We start from the raw sequence: 26294 nt of genomic DNA, 5'->3' as shown, positions 1-26294 counted from the left end.
AGCATATGAGCTTTGGGTGTTAAAGCTTAAACCCATAATCTGTTATTTTTTTAATGAATACGGTTGTTTCTTGTGCACGGCGTGGTTCACTGCGCAATGCTGCAATTTTCCTAACATTTCAAGGTCAGGCAAGTGACTAACCTTGTCTTTGCTGATTGTGACTGTGGCATCTGCAACGTTGAGAGCCACTGGAGTCCAGTCCTCTTTGCTGGAAGAACTTACTAAACTTCCTATTGCGCCATTCAGAATGTCCATGCCTACAATGAGACGATATTCAGTCACATTACAAGTACAGTGTTCTCACGCTGATACCGCGGCTCGTCATTAATGACATATTTTCACCTACTGGGAGAACACACATACCTATAGGTCTGGCAACTGGCATCATTCCGAGGTAGAGCACCTGAAACTTTTGAACCAACTCAGTCTTTGGTGTGGGGAATTCTGCCAAAAATAACAATTGAATGAAATTTAAACGGTTTGTAAGATTTAAGTGGTGCTAAATAAGTGCTGAGTGATGATGGTGAAGAAGGATCAACCTTGTAGAGGGAGATCTAGGCCCGCCTGAATCCTGTCTTGGAGAGAGCTTCCTGCCATTGCTTTGGCATTCTTTCGCGCCGTCATAATCTGAATGTGGGTGAGGGATGGAGTGATGGCAGGAGGGGGAAAAAAAAACAGACAGGAGGGTATGGCAGACGCATATTAAAGCACAAACATTCAAGATGTATTTTTTTTCTTTTAATTTCTTTATTATACTGTCTATACAGCATTTGCAAACCCGGTCCTTGGGGGTCAACTATTCAGCATGTTTTTGATGTTTTTGTTGGCCAATGCAGCTGATTCAAATGATCAGAATCGTCATCAGGCTTCCGCTGACCTTGCTGATGAGCTGATCATTTGAATCAGGTGTGGGAGGACAGAGACCTGTCCCTTGAGGACCACGTTTTGCTATTTGTCATTTAAATGTTTAGCTGGTGTTCTATAGTATTATTGTGAATAAAAGCATTTGTTGTCAAAGTGAAAGGCATTAGTGCAAATCACTTTTGAATGTCATCATCCGATAAGATCATGGATACATTTTTTTAATCCCCACCCAGTCAATTTGTATAGTGCATGACTACAATTAACTACTCCTGCTGCTCCTACTACAACTAAGTTTTATTGGTTAGATTAAAAAAAACACAGCTAAGACTATTTCACAGATACCAATAAACGTATTTAACAGTCATTGGTTTGTGGCATCCTCACACATTCCCACAATTTGCATGTGAGTGGGGATAGGTAATAAATCGAATTCATATGATTAATCCATCATTTTAAAACTCAGCAATTTGAAAATAAACTGAACCGTGAAATTGAGGTTTTGCTGAAGACATAGAATGCTGGACGGGTGATTTACAAGAAATGCTTCCAATAGTTACTAACTACTTAATTGTGGCATTTAGGCAACATGCTGTGAGTCATTTTTTTGCACAAGATATGAATATGTTCTTCTTTAAATCTATGTGTGTTGAGTTTATTACTTTGATTGAAATGGATTGAAATCATATTTGCCCAGAATGAGTTTACATAATTAAAAAAAACAAACAAAAAAAACAAACAGAGATTTTATTTTTGGGCCACATCACCGAGTCATTCATGGGAGGTTAACTGAAGTTTCCAAATGGTCTATCGATGTGAAAGTGACCATTTGTTAATGTGTGACTGGCAACCACTCTACAGTAAGGTGAAAAAGGCTAAGATGTCTGTCGAAATATGGATGCATGTTTAACCATTCGTATCCATAAAAGTTATAGCTTGTGAGCACGGCCGTAAACTGAATTGTCTTCACATGATTATGACTCAAATTGTGTGCGTTTGATATTTTTTTCCATGACTACAAATCAAAAACCTGCAAGTGCAAAATCTTTTGAATACAACTCTCACATGCACAACTACAACCCTTCAATAGATGTGATTTCACGTCTGTGCACGTAGTGCCCATTGGTGCAAAAAATGTTTGAGCACCAGTCCCATGCCAACATGCTATGTGTTATTTCCAGCTATAACACCACATTCACCATATAAAAATGCACATTTTCTCAACTATACAGAAGGTATTGTTTGGAGTTATATGTGCTCTCCTACCCGGGAGCAGATCTCATGGAGGCTGGTGGCAATGGCTTTGGCGGGCGTGTCACAGCGGAACACATGACATTTTAGGATCCTTGTATTTTTGTCCCGTGCCACGTATGCAAAATCCCTGTGAAGCACAGAAGACAGAAGAATATTAATTGTACTCTGTGAAAGCAGTCAAATAAGAAACCTAACTTGCCATCACATATGCAGGCGGTAAAAATGGAAGATAAGTTTAGTGGTTCCCAAATAATTGATCACCCCATCATGATCAAACAATGTAAAAACTAAAAACACAACTATATTTAACAAATACACAAAGACAATGTGACATTATGCATAGTTTGAACACATAATTCAGAGATTCTGGTATCATGAACACACTTCAGAATCACTGTTCTATTAATCCTAAAGGTGTTTGATGGGGTTGTTCAATACAAAATTCAATTATGCAAGGGCCTTACATAAACCGTTCCCACAAATGTGGCACCATAGAATTCCACCAAAAAAAAAAAAAACCTTTACCCCCAAAGTATGACAAAATTAATGTTTTATAACTGTGTCTGAAGGTATTACGAAGGCCCTTCAAGACAGATGAGCTGACCTTTATTTGTCTGAAAATTACACAATTGCACACACATTCATAAACACACTGGCCCCGTCAACAGGCCTTAGAGATCGATAGCGCAGCGTGATGTGAGAGCAAGATGAATAGACAGCACTGACTAGAGGGAATATATGATCATAAGGTAACAGGAAAGGGGGGGAGCAAGGAATTGGACCACCACAAAGAAATACAGAAGCAAAGCATGACACAGATACATGCCAACACATATAAACAAATATGACATTCCTCCTGGAAGCTTTGTGCTTTTTTGGAAAACAAAACAAAACAAATCAGTGCATTTGATGCATGAAAACCACAGGTCTGCCCCTTAACAAGCATAAAGAGCCTGGCTCCTCTGGGATGATCTTTTCATTACTCTCCCTGTCTGTGTGTATACTATAAAAACATGCTTGTAGACAGAACAGGACAGAGGGGGAGGTCACCCTCATTTCCTAGATGTCTACAATGTGTTCATTTCATACACGGCCACTTTGAAGAAGGTAGAAAGAAGGAGATGTAGAGGAAATGAAACAATAAGAAATGATGAAGATGATATTGAGACGCAAAAGAAGAGGCGTGGAAAGTGTTTACCTCTCTCTGTATCCACGGAAGCCAGGAGATAAAGTGATAAGGTTAGTAGATGACAAACATTTTTTAACATGACTGTCAGAGTAACATGTTGTATTGATTACAAACTACATTCAAATCAAGTAGAACAGCTAACATGACCTGAAGGCACCTTTGATAGAGGTGGAGCTTGTTTATTGCAGAAGCGGTTTAAGTTTAGTCTACCACATAAATGCAAAGCACCCAGCTGAGATTGCAAGCACATCTAACTATACTTGACAGCACCACGTTTCAGCAAGTATGCGACTGATAGGACGGACAAAGTTTTACTTCAGTGTTATTTTCTCCTTATTTGGCGAGTGACAAAGAAATTGGCATCTTGATAGTCAAAATTAGATTGCAACTACCATTGGGGACTGGTTCTCAAATGAAGCAGAAGACAGTGGCTACGGCTCCATTTGTTTTCTCAAATTTAATGACTGAAGCCACCTTTTGTTGTTGTATAGCAATCCCTTAATCTGCCACAATAAAACAATGTATCTAAATAAAAAATAAATAAAATAAAACCTCTGGCTAGTCGTTCTTTATCAGATGTTTTAGGTGAGTTTAAAATGTGATTCATTAAAGCAATCAATTACAGATCTTAATTGATCTGTCAAGTTTTTTTTTTTCTCTTTACAGCACTAAAACTCACATGACCTGATGAGATATGACAAAGAAAAAAAAAAACATCAAAATGTTAACTCATCAGCCATACAAAGAAAATAGATGTTTGAGTGAGACACAGTTTGTTTTGGCTGTTTGACACTTTGGGAGTCAGCAGGCACTGCAGAGACACAATTAATTAAAAAAAAAAAAAAAAAAAACTATTATTATCTATAATATGTTCCCTTTATTACAGTCTACATATACTACCTGTGTGGTAACAAGCAAACCAATGGAAAACAACAACGTGCCTGAGAAAACACAACATCCTTGGAAAGGTTATTCTGAGCAATTTACTCGCTAAACACAAAAATTCACTAGAATAAAGTTGTGCAGTGAGAAGGACAAAGTTGCTGAAGGGAACAATTGGTGTATGTAAAGAAAAAATATGTTGAAGTCAAGAGAAGGGAAAACAGTATAAGGGCTCACATGAAAGTGAACCGCAGGTGTAGAGAGAAGAATGATGAGGGCAACTAGAATCACTCAGATGAGCAGTTGAGATCAAAGTTTGTGTGCATCTGTGTGTTGAGGTGGAATGGGGCGTTATACAGTAGGAGCGGGTATCTAATTTCCAATATCATCTCATCACGTTCATGCCAAAGCTCAGTCGATGTGTGAGCCGGTCATTGCGATGACTTAAGTGGCCCATGGGAGGAGTGGCAGCTGATACGGCGCACATGCACAAACCACTTGCATTTTGTATCTATCTGAGCAACACAGACCTCATTTATTCAAACATCACTGAACACAATAACCTGCCTATACAGGTTCCTGTTATAGAAGAACAAAAACACCGACATGCACAAAAACTACCCGGTCTGATCATTTTAGCCCTTTACTACAACTACTATAACAAAAACAATAATGTGGCTTAGAAAATACTCACGGTGATTCTGTCCCCCTGTTTTGGGAAGAAATCTTTGAGAAGCTCTGCATATGAGAGCACGCTCCCCAACCTGCATGCTGCAGACCTAGTGAGTAGTAAGCAGACCTTCTCCTCTGTCAGCCCCCCCGCCCCTTCTTCATCCAACCCCCTCCCCTTTCCCCCTCCTCCAAGCAGTCTCCTCCTCCCTTATGTGGCTGACCGGGATGTTATCATCTCTCAAAATAAGAATGCCACAAATAAAGGTTAAGTACTTGAGGAGCACTGGGTCGATTTGTTTCACATGGGTACTATCTTCTTTAAATACAGTGTGTATGTGTGTATGGGTGTGTGTGTGTATTTTAACTCTGCAGTCTAGGGTCTGAATGTCATGCCAATGTTGCCATGACAACATCAAAACGAATAGGGCCATTATCTCACTGTAACTGCAAAGCACAACTTAATTAGTTTTAAATAGGGGGGGAACTGGCTTGCTGCCAAAATTTGTACATTCAGTGTTTGAAGCAATTACGCAGTCTGGGCATCCACACTGGAAAAAGTCAGAAACTGTACAATGGAGATAAATAAGTGTACAAATAGACAAGCAAGTCAATTTCTTCCTTGTTTATTTTCAACAAACGGTCTGCCAATGAGCCAATCAGCATTTGAACTTATTTACGTTACAATATGTATACTTCACCCATACTTTTGAGTTTCTCAATTCAGGACCTGGCAGCCAGGTTCGACGAAGAGCCGCACTTTTCAAGTGATGGCCGAAAGTTTGCCACAACCTACCCAGAAGCATAATTATGCCGAAGCCAAAATGTAAGTAGAGCTGCAAGGTTTGGTAACTGGCACATACTGAAATGCAGGTCTGTATCAGTTAATTGAATAACCACAGTCACTCGACATAGACCGTCTATTGGGTAAGCCACTTAACAAGCAGCCAACTACACTCTGCTAAGCCAGTGGTTCTCAACCTTTTTTCAGTGATGTACCACCTGTGAAATATCTTCTCAGCCAAGAACCCCTTAACCAGTGCAAAGCATTTTTGGGTTAAAAAAAAAAAAAAAGACTTGAAACATGCCATCAGTGTTTGATTAATTAAAATTTACACCCCTTAAAACTTTATTTGTGAAATGAATTAATGTCCAGAAAACATGAATCAACCTAAAGTGTCCGCTTTTGGAGGAAGAAATCTGTTATCAAAAAGAGAGAACTTAACAATTAATTAATGCAATAAATATCTTCAAAGGATTTTTGCATGTTTTTTTTTTTTTTTTTAATCTCGAGGTCAGATCCAGCACTACGCACACTCAAAGCCACATATACTAAAGTTGAAGGTCTTATGCAGACCCACTGTCATTTGCTGTTAAACAAAGTATGTGCCCCTATATTCAGCACTACGTGAGCTGTTGTTGAGAACATGTGATGACAATAAGTCAATCAAACCACTTGTTCATCGCAAGAGATTTGATGATTTGTTCCAAAAGTCAGGACGTTTACTGAATGAACTGAAAAAAATGAATGAACAGCCATGTACTTTTCAATTCATCAGAAACCAATAATGTGAAGCAGCACTTCCAAACGAAACCTGAATCATCCTTTACATCCCTGTGGAACATTCCGAGCAGGTGTTATTTCAAAAAACAAAGTTTAACAGTTTGGATATTAAATCGTTTGCTTTTTTAGTGTATTCAATTGGATCTGGGTTGAAAAACAATTTGTGAATCGTTGTATTTTTTTTATTTTTTTTATTTTTATTTACACAGTTTGAATCTTATTGGAATTGGGTATGTTGTAAATCCTATCCTTTCTTTTCGATCTTTTGCCCTGAAAAATCTCCTGCAACTGAACCCCTAAGAATCTTTATTGAGCTCTGCTTTACACAAAGCTGTCTCTTGTTGTTATATTTTTATTACATCCCATTTTTTTTGTTATTGAATCCGCCTGGCAAAATAGCATGAAATGAACTGCTCCCTGTACTGTTCAAACAGGCTAGTCAAGGGACTAGCACCCTCTACTGGTCATTTTCCTTCACTGCTAGAGCCACTGTCCTTCACTGTCAAGTGAATGGATTGTCCATGATCGCTGAACGGATTGTGAGAGTTGGGAATCTCCTTTATCTTCTCATAATAACGAGGAGGAACCAAAAAAGCTCTGCGGTCATTCTGGTCAGCGTTTAAATAAGAAAGGCCAAAGTGAAGGGCAGCTGGTCTTTGATGTTTTTGTGGTGATTACATGATTGAAATGGTAACTCTGCCTTTGTCCCTTTCCCATCAATCATTTAATGATCTCTGTCTGCCTGTAGTCACATCACCCGGATTGTTTTACGCCTTAAATTATTAAAACCACAACAAAAATATATATATAAATAAAACAAAACCCACTACCCGGACAAGACAATAGGGAGCACATATGTAGGTCTTAATTGGTTACCACAGTGACCAACCTGCCATTGTCGCGGCCTACACCCCAGACCCGGATACTGGCAATTGGCTGAGAGTGAAGTACACTGCGGTCCATTGGATCAACCAGGTTTAACATATTATTCTCCAGCAACAGGTACATGTCCTTTCCCTATACATATGAACACACGCAACAATTAATGAATGGCTTTTGTCTCTCATTGTCAATGCAATGCTGCCACAAACAAACCACTAGAACGCTCACCTCGCCCCAGATGCCGACAGTGTCTCGAATGTCATTTTTGGAGTAGGACAGCTGCCTTATGCAGTTGTTTACAGCCACGCTGCTCTTGCCAGGTGCCAAGTCCTCCTCGGCCATTTCCACCCATCCCAGAGAGCGGACTGCAAAACACTGAAACACACGAACAAACAGGAATAAAAAGCTTTTGATATGCATGAGAGCTGCAACAGTTCATCGATTAATCAATAACTAACCATTTAATAGATTGAAAAAAATTTTGGATAACAGCCCATTTTTGATAAATCCTCAACCTAACCAGTAACTGAATAATGGTTCATTTAAGTCATTTCTCTGTCAGTGGACTTTTTTTCTGCTTTATGCAGTAACCCTGAAGTGCAAATCACACAAACAAAAAACTAAGCCAACAAAAAAGGCAATCATAAAAAAAAAAAAAATCCTTGAATAAAACCTGTTCAAAACAATCAAATAATAAATAAAATAAAATAAAATAAAAACAAATATTCAGTGAGCACTACCCATTATGCTCACTGAAGGTTTGTTTTGATTTAACTATTTCTGCAGTGAGCGTTTCGGACCACAATACATGGATTCATAGGGCCAAACCCCCACCATCAGTGACACGAAGGTTAGTTTAAAAATAAATAAATAAATAAATAAATATATATATATATATATATATATATATATATATATATATATATATATATATATATATATATAAAATGAAATAACAAGTGTTAGGTAGTAGGTAGACACAAAAACAAAAACAATTTATTTTAAGAGCTTGTGTTTGCTTAAAAAATATATACGTGTGTGTGTGTGTGTGTGTATGTGTGGGTGTGTTTATACACACATCAAACTTGTCTTACGTAGAATATGCCAAATTTATCATGCTTTCTTTCACTGTGATAGTTATAATTTACACTCCACAATGTAATCAGACAGAGGCAAATGTTAATCTTGGTGGAAACAGACAGGCAAAATTGAGTAAATAGATTGAGCCGTGTCTCTTCATCAAATATTTATTGCTCGTTCAGAGAGGACTCTGTCACCTTGTGCAACCCACTCCAACAAATGACCACAATCTCATACAAACTAGATGATCCTCTTGCAATTCCTCATCCTTTCTCTAGATTATTTTGAGTAATTAACAGCTGAAAAATTGTCTGACAGCAATCAACAGACAAGAGCAAACATCCCTGCAGACAGCGGCAGTATGAAAAAAAAAGGCTAACACAACAGATGTACAATGTGAAACTAATGCAACGTATGCACTGGGTGACCCAGATTACAAAGTAGAGCAATGTGTTTTATTTATGGAATGCATAGTCCACTACATTTTTTATGCAGGAATGGTTTGGCTGAGTGGGCCTGTTGAGTGTCTGGCTCACTTTTCACTCAAGCACTCATTGAAGCATCTCAGCCAGTATTATAAACTTGCACAAAAAATAACACACACAGTGTCTTGTCACTTTGGCGAGCCTTGGAGTGTATATAAATATTCATAAGACCACTTGCACCCAAAAATGAGATCCAGTATAAGAGTAGTTTCTAAAATTCGACCTTAACATATTCAATGACGTCTGAACAGCCCTGCATGGTGACTCTGCATTTGGAGCAGGGAGCAGTGCAGCACCATATCCAGTAGATGTCACTCTTTTTCTTTCTATCAAATAAGCATGTCATCAACGAGAAAGTAGCATAAATAAATCAGCGGGACTTGTTTGTTTCTAAGGCACTCATTTGCTTTTTGGGTTATTAATACCCAGCCTATTAATTTTTCCCATAAGTAATTGCTCATCTCTTCACTAATTAAAATTGTACTACCATCTTAAAAATGTATAATGATTAACCTAGACCACTGTGAATTGGTTTGGTTATAAACAATGACAAGACATCAAGTGGACTGTTTAATCCAAACTGGAATCTGTGGATTTAGTTCCGTCCCCCTGGAACATGTATGAACCGTATCATAAAATACAGCATTATTAAATAATGTGTTGGATTGCAGCGGAAATTACATTTTAGATATACAGGTGGTGTATGAAAGGTTTGTAGCATCACTTATAAGAAGTGTTGATGCATGTCTCAAACAAAAGCTTTCTTCTACAAGGGGATAATGGCACTTCAGCTGGAGCAAGTGTTCAGTCCTTGGTGGGGACTATGTCAAAAAATAAACGTTCAAAAATATTTTATCTCTTTTAGTTTTACTAATGTTTTAAACTTTTCATACAACCCTCATATAGTCTACAAAGCAGGCCCAGGGGCTTCCATATCAGCAGTGATGGACAATATTACCAATGGGACTTTTAGTTGACCTAATCAGGTTTTAATATATGCAATACGTAAGTATTTCTCCAAATTATTCTCCAAATAATCGTTTAGAGCAAACCAGGGTCTACTAACAAAACTAATATGTAGTAATTAGCACACACTATTACATTTTTTACTTAACATCGCCGGCAACTGTTTTTTTTTGTTTGTTTTTAAACAAAATGTGTTATCTGATAAATATTCATTCATATTGGACTTAAAGGACATGGTACAGTTGTGAGCTGCTTTGCTCTATTTTTGTACACTGTCAATGACTGGGATGTGCAAGTGGAAGCATTAAAACGTGGGTCAAGTAGGAGAAATCCACACAGAAGCTCCATGCAACCGAATTCAAAATCCGAACAGGTTGAACAGTCAAAAAGAGCAAGTAAATAAAATGCACATATAGGCAGACAGAAAACAAGTGACGCTAGTGTTTTTTCACCACTAGGTGGTACTGTCGAACACATATCTAAACCTCAGACGCGTCCTTTACTGTTAACTGATTAAATATAAGGCTCGCTTTGGTAAACGAAATCTTTACCTTTGATTGCGGGTCGCTATTGCTACTGCTCGAGTCGTCTTCTTCAACTGCTGGACGGTTTCTGGAAAGAAACATCAAAGCAAATATGGAAATTAGCGATGGCTTTATAGATTGGCAGTGCAGCGTTGCTGTGGGGACCATTAGCTCCACTGAACACAAATCTACCAGAGCAGTCATTAGACAGACACCCATTTCCTGATTGGGAGAGTAAATTTGGGAGGGTAAATTTCCTGCTACATCGGAAGTTATATAGCAGCGATTAAACACTGGATAAAAGAAACTAGACAGACACAGGTGAACCATCGTGTAACTAGAGTCAGAAGAGCAAAAAGAGAATTTAAAACGACCGTGGTTTTGCATTTTACCTTAACTTTAGTGATGCATAGCGAAGCGTTGCACCCTCAAACTCCTTTAAGCTGGGGTCAGGGTTTACTGTGGCTGCCTGCAAGTCCTGGTGTGTATACAGAACATAATCAGAATGTAAGACAACAACCAGAAAGAAAGAAAAGACCTTATTAAAGCCCCCTTCACACATGGAATCACTAATTTTGTGCGGGGAGGTCAGTGGATTTCTCCAATGTCATTAGGAAGGCCATAGTCACGATTGGTCACGTCTACACCTATAAGAACATCAACATCTTGATTTGCACCAACTTTAGGTCTGCTTTCTGTCGTCTCATTGTACGCCACCATTCCAGCGGAGACTTTTCTTGTCATACGTCTGTATTTCAGCAGAGACTCTTCCATCAAATCATACACCCCGGCCTGGTCGGAATGTTTTTTTTTTTTTGACCTTGTTAACATAATCGCAATTGCTCTGGACAGTGGATTGAAGTAAACATCCATTCATCTTCTATAGCCACTTACCCTCACTAGGATCATATGCGTAATGGTGCCTATCCCCCATAGTAGTAGGTGGCACACAGAGACAAACAACCATTCACACTCCCAAACACACCGTAGGGCATTTGGAGTGTTGAATACAGGACACAGAAAGAAGCTGGAGTAACCGGAGGGAGCCCACGTGGACACGAGGCGAACATGCAAACTCCACACAGGAAGGCCAAAGCCGGAATTGAACCCGGGATCTCCGAATTGTGAGGCGGGCATATTCCCCGGTATTCCACCGTGCCGCCCTGAAGCGAAGATGAAATTTTAAAATCCTCCACCCTTGCTATCTCTCCCTTGAGCCTCACTCTTACCCCACTCATTCATGTTGTTTATTCTGTTTTAATTCAGGTAATCTTTCTTGGCCTTCGCCACTTCGGAAATCAAAAATGATGAATCTATTCTATTTTATTCTATTCTTTTCTATGTGAGAATGTACCAACTTGTCTTGCTAGCGACTTTGCCCCCAGGCTCATGTTTATTCAAATATATACATTCTTATAGTTTACTGTATGGACTTGTTCAAGTCCCAATGTAATTGCCAATTTATCCACTTCAAGGTCAAACCAACAATGCAGAGTGATTAGGTTAACGCACCTTACTTTGCACTGCAGCGTGCTTATTCAGACTACACGGCAATTTGAAGTGTGTAAATATAAAACATATTTTGACCAACGGGCCAAGGCGAGTTTTTAGGAGAAGGGCTAAAGGGCACAAATATATCACAAAACATTATTTACCAAGTATCAGCATGCATCCAAAATGCATAGAAGTGTTCTGTGGCTGGAAGGAGCGATGGCAATGATACACTTTTGTATGTGCAACAGGACATGCGCAGACATCAAGCAAAGGGAGTTCACGAAGAATTTAAAAACAGCCTGTGCAAACACATTCACATCCAAGCAGCAGGAAGGTTGAGTGAAGAACAAGAAAGACACAACTTCAGTATGTTGCCGCAGCCGCAAGATGTTTCTGCTCATCAAGCGTATGGCACAAAACTGCGCTCAGCTGGTTGATGTTAAAGCTTCAACCCACACATGCTGTCCAAGCAGTTAATGGCGAGCATGTAATGATAATTAATCCACACATTCAATGTTTGGGATGGCGATTAGGCTTATTGAATGCATAATACTTGCCTTCCACACCTCACTATCAATCTTTGCGCCCAAATCACCCCACATGTGTTTCTGAATGGCGTTTACAAACACGAGTACACATATAGTTGGGGGGGGGGGGGGGGTCAAGGTTGAGTGGGGGAATCAAGGAGAGAGAGACAGAACAAAGCTGTTAACTGATTTGCTCACTGCACACTGGTGTTTGTTACAATTAGGAGCCACTTGAGGAAAGACTATTGAGCTCAAAAATACTTCTGGCTCCTATTGAACATTCACCTTCCCATTTAGAATTAGTAAAAAATAAAACTAAAAAATAAAAAAATTATGAAAACCAGAAATTTGTTTACCGGAGAAGATCTGAGAGATGTTTCTCACCTTGTCTTTGTCTTCTTGATGCTGGGGGGTACACTCTTGATCTGACATTCCCTGTAGTGATGCGGACCGTGGCTAGACAGAAGAACAAAAATGAGATATGCTATTTGATCAAATTTCAGAATACTACTGAACATATAAGTGGTTAATGAAATTAGTTTCAGAGATTTTGAAATTCACTGGCTGCCACACTTCCCTACCAAATGGCAGCAGGGGGAGGGGGGTAAAATGAATGTGACACATACGACTAAGTCTATTTTTTCTCATTTTTGCATTACTGGACATGATTAATTACTATGGTGGATTTGGAAGATGAAAAACGTCAATAGATGAACATCCCCAAGTTCTGTTTATCAGCTATGTCTTGTGCTAGCCAAGCATATCACAGAGATGTGGAATTGATGCATTACAATGCACAAGGCGTAAAACCCTTTGAATCACTTTTTCAAAACTACGTTTGTATGCTAACACCGTAAAAAGAACTTGTTTAATTTTGTGCGCGCATGATGGCGCATTGAGAAGCAAGGCAGTAAAGATTGACACCTCCACCAGATGGATGTGCTTGGATGGATTGTGGCCCATCTATCTGCCAACATCATTCAATCCCATCTAAGTCAATGTTTTATCTAGCAGACGCACCTCTCTATCAATCTCTTTTCCTCTCCGTGACCATCCATCATTCTGCATGACTGACTGATTGATTGTCTCCCTCTTCTTGTATTCTAGTATGCCACTGGATTATTGACAGTCTTCCCTCTGCCTTGCTCTCATTGCTCGCCTGTCTTGTTAGGTTGTTTCTTGTTGTCAGGTATACAGAAAACTATAGATCACGTCATTAAGACTAATTCCCACCGCATGTTCAGACGATGTCTGTCAAGGCCAGGAAAAGAAGAGCACGCAGGTTACTTACAAAATAGCAGCTGTTGACAAATCCACATGTGGGTAGGATGTGTTCGTGGACGGGCTCCACTGAGCTGTCGGAGGTGGTGCTTCCAGAGCGGGTGGAGCCCCTGAAGAAGACCTCAGCCTGACATGACACACACAAAAAAAGAAAACCACACGTAAAGGGAGAGGAAAAGTGGTCAGATGCCGGAGGATATCTCCATAATCACTCGACAATGTTTAAAATAAAGCTGCATACAAAGAGAGCAAATACAATAACAGTTCCAAAAATGTTGCCTTAAGAAAAGTTTTGATCAACATTGTGAGAAAATGTTCAGTGTTTATGATTTTAGTTAACAGTAGTGTAGAAATGGAATGTATAGTACAGAGAATCATTTAATATGTTTGCCTCTTATCTATCTCCAATTATTTGAGGAGGATAGGAGCAGTGAAAATTCTGTAAGCAGTTCAAGCCCCCTATTATTATTTTTTTTTTTTTAAATTGCCAAAAGCAGTGGTTCTCAACTAGGGCTGAAAAGTCATCAAGAGTACTTTGTTTTTTTTGTTTTTTTTTTTAAAAAAAAAAATCTCAAGTGATTTTTCTTGCCTTGGATACTTACAATAGATTGTGTAACCATTTTTTAAAATTTCTCAATCGTAAAGTAAGACCATGTCAGTCATGATGCCTATCTGTATAAAACTTAAGATGATAAAGGCACAAGATATTTTACAAAGGAGTCACTATAAATATTAAGCAATAAGTTGCTTAATGTTCAAGAAAAACTTACTAGAGTTCCTGTTACCGTATTGCAAAACATTAAAACGGCAAATACCTGCAGAAACCTTGTTAAAATCTCATACACTGCCTGAAGTGCCCTCGATGTACTTGTTCCCCCATTTAAAGGGACAATGTGTACGATTTAGATTGTTTTTCATTACGGAATGCAGGAGGTGCTGCATTTACCATTGTCCATAGTTATAACAGGCATGGCAGCCTCCAGAGGAATGCCACCCCCCTTGTAATCTCATTTAATGATAACTAGACCTATAGTACAATTATATATTTAAAACATACTGTTGGTCGTTAAGGACACATTTGTTTGATACGTTTTTCAAATTTATCATCATTTAATTTATTCCTTTTTAATGAAAATTCTAAATCTTATACATTGTCCATTTAAGAGCCACCGGTTTCAATTTGTTTAAAGCAGTGCGTCTCAATTATATTTTGCAAAGCCCCTCCAAGGAAAGACAAAACCTTCCATGCCTCCGCAACTCGCCGCGCCGACTATAAATAAGAATATTATGAAAATTGTATAAGTACACCGACAACTGTCACTTTTTTTTAACAATAACAAAAATCAATATAAATCAACCTTCAACAACTGCTAACTACTTTTTTTTTACAGTGTTTATACAAGAAAAGAAATTACTGAGTGCATCACAGTGCCTATAATTAAAAAAAAAGGCCAATCCTTATTTAGGATTTTATATATCAAAATTATCCTTCACATGGCAAAAACAAAGCCCTTTCCCAAGGGTCATCCCTATGGTTTAAAGCAACCGTAACTATACCACTAACTAGGAAATCAAAACATGTAAATATAATTTCAACATAGTGTCAACATACGACAAAAACCTTTTTTTTAGTGAGAACATTTTAACTTCAAAATGAGCACAAAAACCTTTTTCAGTCGAGGATAGAATATGAGCGAAAAGGAAAATGCAAATAGGTGGAGGTTTATTGTTGTTAAAAAAGTCAACCAAACTATCAAAACCCACAAAAACTTTTCTTTTAGTGAGAACGTTTTAAAATTAACTTCAAAATGGACACAAAACCCTTTTTTTTAGTTGAGGATAGAAGTATCAGCGAATAGCAAAATGCAAATAGGTGGAGGTTTATTGTTGGTAAAAAAGGCAACCAAAAAATTAAAACCGACCACTTAGTAAGACGCACTGCAGCAAACTACAACCAAATGCCTCATCATGTTATGAAAGCATAATTAACAGAGCTCTATCATTGGAGCTTACATTGTGTAGGTGAGGCTGGTGGAAATACAATCCCACACATACATACATATTCTCTTGTACGCTGTGGAAGACTGATGAATATTGGGAACTGCAGTACTTTCAATTCAGAGCATGCCACGTTGACTAATCGATTTCAGAAGCTAAAACGAGACGACAATAATTTGTCTTGGTTTGGCTAATAATTCTCAAAGACGTATCCATTGTCTGCCATGATTACTTTGCAGTAAGCGTTCAGCTTCATTTGTCAAGTTTCCTCACACCAGCTATTATTGTAATTATTTAAAGTACAAATGTGTAATAAATGCAAGGATCGTCCAAAACAATGTTAACTTGTCATACATCCGTTTACATGCATAACAAATTCAGTTCCCATTCTCTTACCTCTTGGTCTGGAGTTGGGGAGGGGCTGAGTGAACCCAGCGACTGTTTGCGCGGTGTCGAGCTCGTGTGGACACCCGGCGCCTGGGGCTCTGTCTGTCCAGGGGGTGCAGGGTGGGTGGCGGGTCTTTCCCACTGGGTAGCGCCCGTGGGAATGTGCCAGTAGTAGATACCGGCCATATCTGTGATCTTCTTCCATCCAGGCGGCAGGTCCGGGTCGGTTTGGAAAGACTGCTCATTCCAAATATCTGCTAAGAAAAGCAAAGTTGTTACCGAAAAGCAATTAGCTCATGCAAGTGAATAAGTATATATTTTTTTTAATTATTAAAAATAATCCCTGGCATTTATTATTGGAAAATGGACAATTAGCTGTTTTTATTACTTGCTAAAAACTATGACAGATTTAATGGCGGTACAAACTAACACGGTGTTTTGTAGACGTCATTGGTGTGTGCTGCTCATAAAAGCAAAAAGAAAACGTCAGCTGGTTTTACAGAAAATTGTTGCTTGAAATGTTTTTCTTTAAGTGTTCATAAGCTCTCACATGTGCAGCATTTCTTTCCATTGGTGAAACGTGCCAAAAAAAGCAAAAGAGAAATTACGTAATCGTTGCAAACCGCAGCTTGAATGCAACACATGTGATGGCAGAGGACATCTGTTATATTTATTTATTTTTTTGGTTTCTTGTTTTGTTCCTTGTATGTCCTCCCCCCAAAAAAGTTTGCTTGATTCATCACAGATGTCAGAGTCGACTCAGTATTTACACTGAGATTTAAAGATCTCAGTAGCATAAAGAGCACATCTATGCAACACGGAGCAGATGGCTGGTGTAATTTATTTGACAGTGACACATTTAGAGGAAATACGGCAGGTACCAAGATGACACAAACAAACACGCTGACTTGGTGTGGAGATGAAATGCAAACTTTAAATCACCGTTACAGCACTCACATTCCTGATAAAATGTCTCCTCATTTGGAAGTAGCCAAACAACATTTACACACTCATAGCTGTTTATATGATTTTGGTGTTAACTGAACTTTGAGAAGATACTAAATACATTAAAATGATACACGCTCATCGAAGACAGCAACAGATCCACCAATCAAATAAGATACTTCAAATGTTTTGATAAAGCAATACTAATAAGATGTCAGAACTGCATTAATTCAGCAATTGTTGCAGTTTGCATTGTTTTTTCTAGCACTTATTGTCATTTTACCAAATAACATGACACAAATACGTCAAACACCTCTCGTGATGATGCTGGGTAGTTCTATAACACGCAAGAGGAAGAATTTTTGAGATGGCTTCTTCTCTTGACTAAAGCGCAGCTGAATGGAAAAGCGAGAGAATGTGTGAGAGAAAAATGAGAGAGGGAGAGCCCATAATATGCTGACCATGCTGATGAAACGCAGCCTGAGGGGCCGTGTCCACGACAGCAGGTGATATGTCATCATGATGGCCTTACTGGTCTTGAGCTCGAATGAAATGTCGGTACTGTACTTGCTTGCACACAAACTGGTGGGTACAGTCAAGTTAGTGTTGTTAATACAACGATATCATAAGGAGGTATGAACAATTACACACATAAGCTCCTGGTGCTCTCATTCGATTCGAAGACACTCATTCGATTCAACCTCTGTTTAGCTGTCTACTATCTACTTCTTCAAACTGTTCCCGGGAAAGTGGAAGCATAAAATAGTCCTTAACAGGATGGGAAATTAAAATGGAGGAGGCCACAATTTTTCATCAGCACTACCACTGCCACTAGTATGTTCATGTGTTTCATGGTCAAATGCATGGGGAAAACAAACTCAGCAACAGTGTTTGAAGCAAACAACAACAACAAGATTTTTTTTCTTGAAGCAAAAGGCTCTCAAAGGCATTAAAAACAACCATTCAATGATGGCACAAAACTGCTTGATGGGGACTGGAAAGTATATAATGTGTTTAGTAAAACCTTGCCTACATTTCTTTCACAGTGACCTCTTAATCGTAGTACTAAGGGCAAACAAGCATGTGTCTCTTTTGGGGTAAAAACTTTATTTATTTATTTTAGATATTGCATGATATTTTGCACATCCTCATATGTAAACAGTTTTTTCCGCTCCATCTACTCCATAATATGCTCAGAATGTAAGTCTATTGATTTATAATTGGTTCATTATTACTGCCTTTTTTGCTCTATTTCATTTTTTTTTAATTGCCTACTTTATTATTTACTCGATTATGGAACATAGTCTGCTCGGGGAAGTGAACAGAATAAGAATTTCATTGTGTTGTTCTACTATGCATATGGCAGTAAAACTCTTGAATAAACATACGCATAGCTAATTATGAGGAATATTGAAAATCTTTGATTTTATTTTGTAAATATATGCATATAAAGTACATTTGGCACATGTTGATTTATTTTCCAGTGTTCCTCCTATCAAATCAGTCCCCGCGGGAACCCAGTATTCATATCAATACTTCCACGCGCGGGTTACTGACATTGAATACCTGGCTGTGTGCTCCCAAACACACTTTTTCAACACTTTGTAATTTTCTACAGTAAAACGTTGTAACTAATTAATGAAAAGCTGCTCTGTACCTGGCCAACTCAAAGCAAAATCTCTCCTCCTCAACTATGAAACCAAAACGGAACTAAAAGTCAGCATGTATTCACTCTTTCGAAGGCAGTATGGGGGCGGTGTAGGGGAGGTACGAATTTCTTCTGTCGTCAAGAGCTTTTCTCTAGTCATGTTTACCTGCGGTGGTGTGAAAGCAAAGAATAAGTAAGGAATGCATCAGTTAAGGAAAAAAACACTTTGCCGTTGCTCAGGGTGAGAAATCAACCCTGTAGCACTGTCAAAAATTGTCATCATGGTCATCCTGTGATGTCTAACAGTTCTTTCTGCATGCATATGCTCACCCCACAACCCCCCACACCCACATGTGCATCTCTACACCGCTCAGTCACTCACAGCCACAAGCTGTTAGTAAGAGTCGTGAAGAGTTATTGTCAAAACACTCTGATATAATATCATGACTCCGTCAATGTAGAATGACGAGCAGTGGTTTATATTCAGGCCAAAGTGTCTTTATTTGCGTCTGAACAAGAAGAGTATTGACAGGCGCTTAGACTGCTTCAGACTCCATGTATGGACTAAGTGTGGGAGTGTTATTGCAGTACATTGGTTAGATACAGCTGTAAAGTGGCGGTCTTTTGAGCAAAAAACAAAAAACAAAACACAAAGCACTGAAGCCGCAAAAAATGAAGCATGAAATGGTGAGGTAACACTGTTTATCGCTAACGAAAATAAGAGTTTGAGGGGCACGACAATTTTATGTCCGCCTCAGAATTGAAACAGTAGGAAACATTGCAAACATATTAGTTCATAAATCAACTAAGGGGCCATTCCGATGCTGGTGTGGGCTTCCAATTGCCTGTCCTTGGTCTAAAATGCCTTGGTAAAATGAAGAATTAACATCCAGGAGAATCGATTACATTTACTCAAGGCCCTCAATAATCCAGTAAATACATGTGTCATTGTTACAATTTGTGCTAAAATATTTTATTTCCGCGCTAACACAAAAAAGCAGGGTTTGAGTTTAGTGCAAGTCAGGGAAGGTACTGTTCATAACAATGTTTAATTCATGTGACATAAGAAAAACAATTTTCACTCGAGGATGACAGCATTTCTAAAATTGCTAACATTTCAGCACCAGGTTGCCAATTACTACTAGTATGTCCCATACAGTAGAGGATTATATAATAGGATATTCCTTACTTACTACAATAATGTGTACACCGTGAAATTGTTCCCATGCAGATAATGCAGCCTAAAAAGACGACACTCAACAAACATAACAGAGTGGATTTTCTTTAAAAAAAAACAAAAAAAAAAACAGTTCTATAAAAACCCTGAGTTCCCGAGTGTGACTTCACTGACAACTTTTAGTCTATGCTGTTTCCAGTAAGTGTATTAGAAGGATTTCTTTTTTTTCCTGTACACCGTCCAGTATATTTTTTTAATGTGATGTTCTCATTTATATGTGCAGAGGCTCACACAAAACTTTGGTTATAACTTGAACTCTGGTAAGAACCCAAAGGAGTACTCAACACTTCCCACTAAAATGAAGGACGATGACTGACGACATAGCGGACCTTGAAATGTCTGTCACATTAAATTATTTACTCCTCACTGTCCCGCCATAGGTACTTCATTGAGGTCCTCTACAAGTCTGCTCTAGTGCTCCTACAGGATTTTACAAGCAGGAGCCTAATGGAAACTAAGAACACTCAGAGAGACGTGTGAGTATTGGACATTGATCCCAGCCACAAAAACATGGTTCTCGACTTTTGCTCCGATTTCAAAAGCGGCTATATCAACCGTGAAGCTGATTTGGATTCATGAAAAGTGGCCTAAGGAAAGTAGTCTGGCAGCAGTCTAAGGCAAAAATAGGTCAGAGCATTAAACTACAAGTGTCATCAGAGAGGGTACTGGTGTGAGATAGGGAGACGAGTGGATGTGGATTAGGCACATAAATGCTCAAGAGGGAGAGAGAGAAATAGAGCGAATGAGCAAAGAGAGAGAGCATGTCAGAGATAGAAAGCTCCAGTAGCCTTGGAGGTTCGAAGGCTGCATCGTGCTTCAAAGTTTGCACAGTCACCCTCGGGCAGCATCACTCCATGTGGGTCGTCACAGGATTAGAAGACTTAGCATGACCCCACCGAAACGAATCATGAGCATGCACCTTGGTTGCATATACAAATATGTGCTCATTTCTATTTAGCCACATTAGCTACATTTAGCATGCAGCCAGCTCTGTGGCGAGTTGAGTGTAAGGGGGAGGGGAGAGTTTGATTCGCAAAACAAATAAGATATACACATATAAACACACACACATACGTTATGAACGATAAAAGCCCCCCCAAAAATAAATAAATAAATAAAAAAGCATACTGCACCTACCAGATCAATTCTCAATTATACCAACACATAAATGGCAGACATTCAGAAAAATGCCTTGGTAATAAAACTTGGAATCCCATTCACTTACTCACACACACGCAGAGCTCAAACTAGCCCACAGTCACAAAGAGAGCAAGAAATACACCTACCCTCATAATTGACAATGACAATGGCAAGCATGTAGTCTTTCCCCAGCATCATACTGTAGTTTGCAAGCTGCCTTGTACGGCATGGAAACCCAGAGCTGTTGCCAAACACACAACCCCAGACAGAGAGGAGAGAAGACGGTGTGGGTGAAGGGGGGGGGGGGGGGGGGGGGGCGCAATGCAAGAGAGGGGGTGACGAGGACTGGAGCGGCGAGGGAGGGAGGACACGACAAAACAGGAAGAAAAGCCAATGCACGAGATGGCGAAAGATGGAGGTTACAGTATGCTTCACTTTGCCCTACATGCGTACACTAACATGCAGAACTAGATTCAAACGTCTGTCTCCCTCATCCTAATGAAAAATAGATCGCAAATTTCCGCTCCTCACCTGGTTGCCTGGGCAACCCTCAGGTCATCGGTCATGCTTATCATGGTTGAGAAGCAGCGATGAAGATTAAATAACGTCTGTTTAAGCAATCGTGTTTTACAGGGGCAAGAAAGCCAAATACTGTCCTTCAAATTTCTTGGGAGCATTGTGGAATGTTTTCAGACTTCTTCTTAAACGATTGTGTGTGCGTGCGCGTGTCTGCTTGTGTGTTTTGGCTCCTTAGTGCGAAAGCGCTGTCAAACAGGCTCTCGAAACCGCAACATCCCGGGAGGAATCTGACACACACCTGGGAAAACAACGCAGCTTTGTCAGCGTTTGAGAGTGGCGGATGGGAATTGCAGACCACTGTGAGTTTAATGCCAAAAAATGAAAATAAAAAAGATAATCTTCAGAAATAAATGCAAACCATAAAAAAAACTTTTAGGGAATACACTATTTCCCTATTGCTTTCAATCTCATCGATACTAAATATATTGATCTCAAAGGCTGACTCCAGAGATAATCAGCAGAGAAAAATGAAATGTAGAACGCTATTTAGTTTGGTTCAGAAACAAGGCAGCACATGTAACCAAACCAAGCTCATGTTAAACATAGTTAAAACACTTTAATTTACAAATTGTTTCAAAACAAGGAGCAGGCTCTACAGTTTTGGCTAAGATATTTTTGTTTAACTTTAGAGATTGGATAAGAAACAAAGAAGTAAAAAAATATATTATTTTTTCACTGCTTGATTCCTGTTCCCGCACAGCTTGTCGAACAATGTCTAGGTTGTTTAGTTAAATTACCTATTGGAAGTCCAGAAACGTTATTTTATTCCAAACTGTTCCAACATGTTGGAACAACAGGTGTCAGGGTCAGATTAATTGTGATGTGACGATGATGCTATGCATGATGTTTGACGTTGCTTCAAAAAAATGTTACGAAAAAAAAATGTACCCGAGTAATCTGTGAAATAATCAGTAGAATGAGAACATATATAGTCCTGTTATAAGCAGTTAGCACCGCAAGGTATCACAAAATTTTGTGGTTCATGAAAGAAGAATCTGCCGAGGCTCCAGGGGGTACGATGAAAGGTATTCTGGGAGAAATTAATTAAACAGCTAGTTGGCCTCATAAGTCATAACAAAGGCTGAAAAACTAGTGTACAGCCCCAATCATGTCACAGTCCACTCAGAAGTAGATTGATGATGGATGGGATTGACAACTATGTTTTAAAAGCCAAACTGACAAGAATGGCAAGATTTTTATACAACACCAACATACATATGAATGGATGGGATATTGGAAGACGTCAGCAATAATAAAGCAGCTCCATGAATCTGTTAAAAGTTTCAATCTCACAGGAAGATAAAATGTAGGTGGCGATTGAGAAAAAAAAAGTAAATGAGACATTAAGCTTGTTAAAGACCTAACTCGTGACTGGTCTGCATGCAGACACACACAAAGACTGAAACAGGATGCAGTCTAAATGGTTAACCACCCATGAGGCTATGGAAGAATTTGCTGCCCCAGTGGGATTGTGGGATATTTACTGGAGTCTGGAGTGTTTGTTATTCTCTTTCAGTAATGCCCCAAATCCGGCATATGTGTACAAACATTCACCAAACCCAAAACAAACCATCCAAGACCGAAATCTATATGGAAAAAAAACTATGTGTACCTGTTTCCTCAGGGGAGTTGCTTTCCTGGGACAAAGTTGTCCAACTCAATTCCTCATCGCTCGGGTTCAAATTCTGGATACGGTTCAGAGCACAGTCTGTCTTTGCACCGGTCCTTCTGTCTTTCTTAGTCTCTGGGGAGGACGAGGAAGAGGAAGAGCAGGAAGCTACTGAGAGTAGTGGTGTATCTTCTGGGCTGGCTTGTCTGGGTGGGAACGGTGGAGGGGGCACAAGGGAGTCCTTCAAGCGAAGGTCTGAGATGATGCCCAGAGTGGGTGACGTCTTCACCGGAGATTCACTCTTAATCATCAGTAATGGTTTCTTCTCTTCGTCTTGATGCTCCTCCACCGCCTCATCGTCCTCAGCCTTCATCAGGGACTTTAACTCCTTCTCGGACAGGACGCTGATGTCGTCGCTTTGCTCCGCCTCAATGTTCAAGTCATAAACAAGGTCTTCTGAGTTGCCGTTCAGTTTGTGGTCAACGGCCGCGTTGGCGTTACAGCCGCTATCTGATTCTGATGTTTGGTCTGACTCTGGCTCAGAGTTTCCATTTGGGTGCAACTCAGCAACATCCTCAGTGTGACCTTCAAGCTCCTCAGGTGTGTTTGAGATTTCTAAATTACTCTCACAGTCGGTTACATTAAGATCTGTGGTATTTTTATTGTGATCCTGCCCAGCTTTACGGAGCTGGTTGACCCCGTTCTTGGCCAGTTTGGGATTGTTGGGGATCAGCACTTGAGAAGGTGAAGAAGAAGGTGACGATGAACGTGGCACCGCCTCCCCGAGGCCCATGGCAGTCTGGATATTTGTGAGTGCATACTTTTTGCGACACTTAGGCGGCGTGGATGGGCCTTGTTTGATGACGTCACTGCTGAGGAGCTGATTGTGGGAGGAGCGAAGGCTGAGTGAAGTTGGAGGCTTAGCAGAGGGGCCATTGCGATTGGTCACGTCTACTGACATCATCATGGTAGTCAGATAGATCTACTGGAAAAGAAGGAACAACGTAAGTGAAGCCACTCAAAGAAATGCACTGCTAAGGTGAAACCTTTGCTAAAAGTGAACTGATTAAAAAACATTGTAATCTTTTACATAGGGATATTTAACTTTCTCAAATCTGGATAAAGCTTTTCGTTCATTTTGCGATTAGAATCCTTAGTATAAAGTTGAGTATTGATTGAGATTTTCCAAAATAAATCGCAAGTTTGCAACCGCAGTCTAATCTGTAATACAGGTACATCAAAATATATGGGGTTTGCCAATGAATCTTCTACCCCAGATACTATACGTTAAACAGCTTGTTCTTAACGCATTCCATCCCAAAGACATACAGTGGAACCCCGGTCTAAGACGTCCCTGCCTTACTTTCTTTTTCACCTTACAACGTGGACTGCGACATTTTTTTGTCCCCTCTTTATGCCAATTCTTTTGCCTTGTGACACATCCAACATGGCGTTCAGTGTGCGTGCGTGTCCGCCATGTTGGATGTGTCCACGCTCATACGTCGATACATGCGTCACTGCATACGTCACTACGTACGTCACTACGTACGTCACTACGTACGTCACTACGTACGTCACTACGTACGTCACTACGTACGTCACTACAATGCTGGTCTGCTATTGGTCAGCGTCACGGTTAAAATGGCCGAATAATGTATTTATTGTGCATTTTACTGCTTTATTCAAACTTGAATGGGTTAGCCATGGGTCCCAAGATTGCTAGTGATGTTAAAGAGAGAAGATTATTTACATATAAACGAAGCTGGAAATAATCAAGAAATAAGAAGACTCAGCTAGCCTAGCCTAGGCTAGGTTATGGTCACTAGGGAATAAGACTATAACAAGCTCGTCGCGTCACTCAAAGGTAAATCTTTTTATATATATATATATATATATATATATATATATATATATATATATATATATATATATATATATATATATATATATATATATATATATTACTATTTTGATACCAATTTTTAGTATGTATATACAATTTTGATGTTTTTACCTGGGTTTTTACACCCATTAGCATTTAACATTGGTTTGGTTTGCCCGCCATTCGGCGAATCTGCGTTACGATCCCAACCACAGAACAGATTAATCTCGTAAACAGGGGCCCACTGTACTTTACTTTTATGTTTGTTTTTTTCATAGTCCAGAAATCAGAAAGTTTCCACAGGCTATTTACCTTCCGAGTTTGGGAAGTACAATTTAATTACCAGAGAACTTATGTAATTCATTTTGCACCAGTTATTTTCAGACATTCCTTCATCCAAACGCTTCAGAAAAATTAAGAAAGATATGAAGATTAAATGTATGGACTGGAAAATGCATCTTTGGGATTGAATGAGTAATGCTGACCCCCAAATGTTATTTTGGACTCCCAAGGATACACGGTTAAAATTATATATTGATTGATTGTTTGTTTTGTTTTTTTTCAAGATTTTTTTTCCCTCATGTGTATTGTTCTCCATAAAAAGGACAAAGGTCATTTAGTGGTGGGAAAATTCTTCAACTCTTGACTCCCCCACATGCTCAATGTAAACAATTTTAAAATACCTCATCTTGGATAGAGGGAAACTGAGTATGTGTATTCTATTAATGCAAAACTAACACACAAAATCCATAGTTATTTGTATTTCCCATTCGGGGATTTTAAGCAGCCTTAAAAAAATAGGGGAAAAAATGTTTATTACTCATGTGTGTGAGACCCACTTACTTTAGCCAAACCACATCTCTATGTATAAACTCTTCTCTGAACTGGAAGATTACCTGGTCAATAAAACAATCCGGCTTGATATGTTGTATCAAAAACTCTAGACAAGAACTTGCACACTAAACTAATAAATAAACTCAATGGAAACATAACCTCCTTGGCAGAAGTAATAAATCCACCGGCTACTGTGGGGAATGGTGTAGAAATCTCTTGCACTAGGTGTTGCCGATCAAATTTAAGGGTCCGCCAAGTTCGTAAACCTGTTGGGACGAGTAATGTCCACCAGTAGGTGTTTTAAAACCCATAAATAGTTGAGACTCTGCAACAAAATAAGTAGTGTTGGGAGGAATGTGCAACAAAAGTAATACCAT

The 26294-nt window shown here is 39.2% G+C and overlaps 1 protein-coding gene across 4 annotated transcripts in view; it reads right to left on the bottom strand.

The window, feature by feature from the left end:
• Positions 1–26294, bottom strand: part of apbb2b (amyloid beta precursor protein binding family B member 2b) — a 50347-nt gene that overhangs the window by 6310 nt on the left and 17743 nt on the right. Inside the window, exons 4-16 of one of the 4 annotated variants that reach the window (XM_088419653.1) lie at positions 23205–24186; positions 16053–16300; positions 13669–13785; positions 12762–12833; positions 12408–12458; positions 10749–10834; positions 10384–10444; positions 7530–7676; positions 7309–7436; positions 2128–2242; positions 540–627; positions 364–444; positions 142–257 (exon numbers count right to left, since the gene is read on the bottom strand). In XM_088419653.1, the coding sequence (XP_088275779.1) occupies positions 142–257; positions 364–444; positions 540–627; positions 2128–2242; positions 7309–7436; positions 7530–7676; positions 10384–10444; positions 10749–10834; positions 12408–12458; positions 12762–12833; positions 13669–13785; positions 16053–16300; positions 23205–24168 (2274 nt within the window). In that variant the 5' untranslated portion in view covers positions 24169–24186. The remainder of the gene's footprint in view (positions 1–141; positions 258–363; positions 445–539; positions 628–2127; positions 2243–7308; positions 7437–7529; positions 7677–10383; positions 10445–10748; positions 10835–12407; positions 12459–12761; positions 12834–13668; positions 13786–16052; positions 16301–23204; positions 24187–26294) is intronic. The other 3 variants (XM_088419652.1, XM_088419654.1, XM_088419655.1) reach the window with 3 other exon arrangements.

Source organism: Hippichthys cyanospilos, chromosome 7 (assembly GCF_059441005.1).
Source record: "Hippichthys cyanospilos isolate Australia breed blue-spotted pipefish chromosome 7, RoL_Hcya_1.0, whole genome shotgun sequence".
Classification (NCBI taxonomy): domain Eukaryota; kingdom Metazoa; phylum Chordata; class Actinopteri; order Syngnathiformes; family Syngnathidae; genus Hippichthys; species Hippichthys cyanospilos.
This window is presented reverse-complemented; position numbering and strand designations above follow the sequence as displayed.